General features: G+C 30.3%; 1 protein-coding gene across 1 annotated transcript; it reads left to right on the plus strand.

Moving 5' to 3' along the window:
• The first annotated feature begins 218 nt into the window (after positions 1 to 218).
• Positions 219 to 3,514, plus strand: trdc (T-cell receptor delta constant). The gene is made up of 4 exons (XM_021467655.3): positions 219 to 799; positions 1,981 to 2,271; positions 2,846 to 2,914; positions 3,031 to 3,514. The coding sequence occupies exons 1-4, from the start codon at positions 742 to 744 to the stop codon at positions 3,138 to 3,140; spliced, it is 528 nt and encodes a 175-aa protein (XP_021323330.1). The 5' UTR covers positions 219 to 741; the 3' UTR covers positions 3,141 to 3,514.
• Positions 3,515 to 4,741: the final 1,227 nt, after the last annotated feature.

Raw genomic sequence — 4,741 nt, forward strand, 5'->3', positions numbered from 1 at the left:
TATATTATCTCTGTATTATTCAAGTGTTTTTTGTTTGCTCTTTAGTACACAGGAAGAGGTTGGTTTTTGTTTCGAGTTGTGTCAGTGTGGATTGGGGTACCACAGTGATTCTTTTCAGCTTTTGTCTCGTACAAAAACCCTCACAGAGACTAAATGGCTGCCGCTGCACTGGAGGACAGCCAGAAGATTGTTCATACCTCTTAGACTTGATGACTTCCACTGCAGCTTGGAGTTTCATCTCAAACCTATGCCTTTATTTAATTAGTTTTAGTCAAATATGCCTACTGAGAAGATTCTCCAGATGATTTTCTGTCTGTGAATTACTGCACAACTGCAGAGGGTTTTTGTATTGAAGTTTTTCATTGTGTCTGGACTACCACAGTGATACATTCATTATTAGGCGCTGTACAAAATCTCACAGCACTGTTTTATTAGTTTAAAAATGCTATCAAGAGATTTAAATTAATGTCTGATGGAAAGGCTGAGCCATTACATGGTCAATTTTCCCAGTTCTGTTGTTTCTGATTTGAAGGCTTTTGTTTCAGACACTTGTTTGTATCTGTAAGGAGCAGATGTGACTTCAGCATGATGATAGACCAGCAACTGGAAATGTCTGCGAAAATACACCAAACTGGATATTTTCAACTGGATATTTGACATCAATCTCAATATGAGACTATAATGCATTTCTCCAGATCTAAGGACATTTTTCATGGGCAAAGGATATTGTCTGAGGGTTGAATGAAGTGTGCCGACCCACTAACTTTCGGAGCTCCCATCCGTCTCACGGTCAATCCAAGTAAGTAATTCAGCTTTCATTGTTACTATAATGTTATTTTCCAACTCATGCACTTGATTTTGTGTAAAGATGATGTTTGGTCTGATAGTTGAGGTTGACAGGGCACAGTTAGGTTAGTTTGTCAGTCCTAAAGCTGCTGTAGGTTCAGGAGTGTTTTTGTAGGGGTTACGCTAGACGTGCATTTTCAGCTACTGATCCTTTAACATTCGGCAAACCGATCACCCTCACGGTAATACCAAGTAAGTACTGCTTTTAAATTCTTACATGCAAAACACCAACAATTGTGCTATAGAAAATAGTGTAATTCCAACCTCTGTAGTTTGAAACAGTCACTTATTTGCTTAGTAGTTGTTTGTGCGGTACTATTGCAAGCTTGTGATCATAGTATGGTAAAGAAAATGTTTGATCAGTTAATTTTGATAGATGTTTTGTAAGGCTGTACGTAAATTTGCAACTACAGATGGTTTATAAGTTTTAAGACTGTTACTCAATGGTCTGACAAAACAAAAATCGACATCACTCTCATGTGTTCACGATTATTCTAATGGAGGATGAAGGATAAAATTGATTTGAAATGTTTACTGTATGTTGGTTAGATAGATTCAAGTTGCAGAAATAGAACAGGGTATTAGTTTAAAAAATAAAGGTGCTTTATTGTCATCGATGGTTCCGTGAAGAACCCTTAACATTCCTTTCCATTCAATTCATTGTGAAAATGTTCTTCACACTATAAAAAAGTTTTTTATTTAAACAAATTTGAAGAACATATCAATTAAGCTTCTTTAGGGAACCAAACTGCATGATTCTTCTGTTATCATCACTGCAAAAATAATCTATAAAGACTGTGATGACTGTGCAGTTTTGCCAACGAACTCATGAAATCTGTTTATTTTTATTTAAATATGGTGGCTAAATGTGTTTCAGTCAGTTCACTGATGTCTGTGAATCAAATTTCTTAATTGAATCTGTTTATGAAGCGTTTGCTGAAAGGTTATTTGCAGAACCCAAAACGGCTCTTTTATTGCATCACTGTGAAAACAAAAAACCTAAACCAAAAAAAAAAAAGTAAAAAAAAACTCTGACTATCATAAGCTTATTTTGTAAATAAGTCTTGCATATTTGAAGAAAGCGTTGTTTTGCAAAGGAACTCATGAAATCTTTTTTTTTTTTTCTTTGTTTAGAAGAGACAGTGAATTCTCCTCCGGCATTTTTGTCTGTCTTGTCCCCTATAAAGGGCCATGGATCTGATATTTGTGTGGCCGCCGGATTCTTTCCTCAACAAAAGACAATGATTTTGACTTCAGAAGATGGAAATACTGTTAATCAAGAAACCAGTAATGCAGTCCTGTCCTTGTCAAGCAAAAACTACTATTATGTTGGATCTTCAGAAAAAAAAATCCAAGAATGCGTAATGGATGGAAAAACAGCAAAGGCAGACAAAATAGATAAACCTTCTGGCAATCCTGTTGAAGGTTTGTAAATTTGACAATTGCCATTTACAATATTAATATTGTTTTATATAATAATATATATATATATAGAATAATAATTATATATATATATATATATATATATATATATATATATATATATTATATACTATACACACACATATATATATATATATATATATATATATATATATATATATATATATATATATATATATATATATATATATATATATATATATATATATATATGTGTGTGTGTGTGTGTGTGTGTGTGTGTGTGTATGTATATATATATATATATATATATATGTGTGTGTGTGTGTATTTATATGTATATATATATATATATATATATATATATATATATATATATATATATATATATATATATATATATATATATATGTGTGTGTGTGTGTGTGTGTGTGTATGTATATATATATATAAATATATATATATATATATATATATATATATATATATATATATATATATATAATTTAAATGTATGTATGTATGTATGTACAGTATGTATGTATATTATGTGTGTGTGTGTATTACCGTAGCTTTCTAACCAATTCTTATTTTACAGACAATCCAAAAAAAACGGCTACACTTGAATGTCACACAAATACTACCACCCCACCATCCACAAATAATGGTTAGTGATAAAATACATTATGTTCTACAAAAATATATTGTATTAGTTCGGTTATTTACATTATGCTATGCAAGTTTAATTAGTTTATTGTTCACCTTTTTCATTTTTTTTTCCAGATGATCCAAAAACAAACTCAATGACGCTTCTTGTGATAGGTCTGAGAATTCTGCTGGCTAAATGTGTTGCAGTCAATGTAATGTTGTCTATAAAGGCATTTTTGTTTTAAACTTTTAGTTCATTTAATCAAATTTCTTAATTGAATCTTAAAGAAATTTGGTTAAAGTGTCAGTGTTTATTGAACTTACATGCAATGAAAAATACAAATTGTTAGTTTAGAATGTAGACACAATGTATACTGGAAAATCTTCAGTCAAAATGTTGACTGTGAGATATGTATATTGCTTTGCTATATTATATAATTTCAGCTTTTGTTACAGGCAGTGCATGCTAGTATATTGTTTTAATATTATATATATATTTTCTTTTTTTCATAGAAGTATCAAAATGTTTATCATAATCTGGTTGTTATTGATTACTATTTTACTTTTGATATTGAGGCTCTGATCTTTGTAATCAATAAATGCATGTTTCTTATTAAAATACCTTCATTCAAAATATTTGTTTGTGTGAGCATGTCTTAACCATCATTTCAACAGCACATTTGTGCTCTCTGCAAACTCTAACCACACTTAAAGATAAAGATCATCTGCTCGCTTCAGTTTCCAAGAAATACTGTTTTTCCCCTCCAGTGTCTCTGACAGAAAGAGAAAAGAACAGCTGTAAACAGTCCTACAGTTCCTGCCTTGTAATTAATTACTCAAAACTATTATTTACATTTATTTCAATCCTTTACAAAGTTCTTGATCGAATCATAATTTTACAGATTATAGTGGTACAGTGGTTACTGAAGCTCTCCAATCCTTCTAAAGTATTTTGTAATAAATTCCTAAAGTTTATTTAAAAATGTATTGAATAAATATTTTGTATGTATATAAAATATAATATATTTACACAGGCATGTAATGTATAATTACCAAATTGCTTAATCATATTTAATGTTGCATAACAAATGGTGTATTTAAATAAATTCTAAAGCAGGGTGTATATGTTTTTGAGAATTGATCACAAATTTGATTTTCCGTAAAAGCTTGTCATGATCTTTCTGGGAGATTTTAAAACAATAATATTACTTTCAGATTAATTGGTTTAAATATTATTTATATATATATTTATATATTATTTATTTATTTATATATATATATAGATTTATTCCGATGTGGCGACTCAGGATTAATAAAGGGACAAAGCCGACAAGAAACTGAATGAATGAATGAATATATATATATAAACTCCACACAGAAACGCCAACTGAGCCGAAGATCGAACCAGTGACCTTCTTGCTTTGAGGCGAACGTGCTACCCACTGCGCCACTGTGTCGACATATATAATCAACCATATAATCAATATATATATTGATTGTCAATCTTTATTGTCATTTTTATGCAATGCCTAATTATCCTAACTTGCCTAATTAATCTAGTTAAACCTTTAAATTGCACTTTAAGCGGAATAGTATCTTCTCAAAATAATTTCTTGGACCACTTTTCTATGTTTATTGTCCTGTATGTTTACTGTACAAACTGATTAAAATAGAGCATGATACTCATATAATGGGATAGTTGATCTCATAATTTCTCATAATCAAGCACTTCTAATCTTTTATGATTTTTTTCCCCCATTAAACCTGAATCAAGATATTCTGAGGAATGTTGGGAAACAACAGCTATTGACGTCCATAGTATGAATAAAAAATACTTAAGAAGTCA

Source organism: Danio rerio, chromosome 2 (assembly GCF_049306965.1).
Source record: "Danio rerio strain Tuebingen ecotype United States chromosome 2, GRCz12tu, whole genome shotgun sequence".
Taxonomy (NCBI): Eukaryota; Metazoa; Chordata; class Actinopteri; order Cypriniformes; family Danionidae; genus Danio; species Danio rerio.

What these genes read in the sequence shown, in the direction of transcription:
- trdc (XM_021467655.3), top strand. Translation starts at nt 742, where the DNA reads ATGAAGTGTGCCGACCCACTAACTTTCGGAGCTCCCATCCGTCTCACG. An exon ending in CCGTCTCACGGTCAATCCAA is followed by an intron (nt 800 to 1,980) that starts GTAAGTAATTCA and finishes TTCTTTGTTTAG; the next exon opens with AAGAGACAGTGAATTCTCCT. An exon ending in TTCTGGCAATCCTGTTGAAG is followed by an intron (nt 2,272 to 2,845) that starts GTTTGTAAATTT and finishes CTTATTTTACAG; the next exon opens with ACAATCCAAAAAAAACGGCT.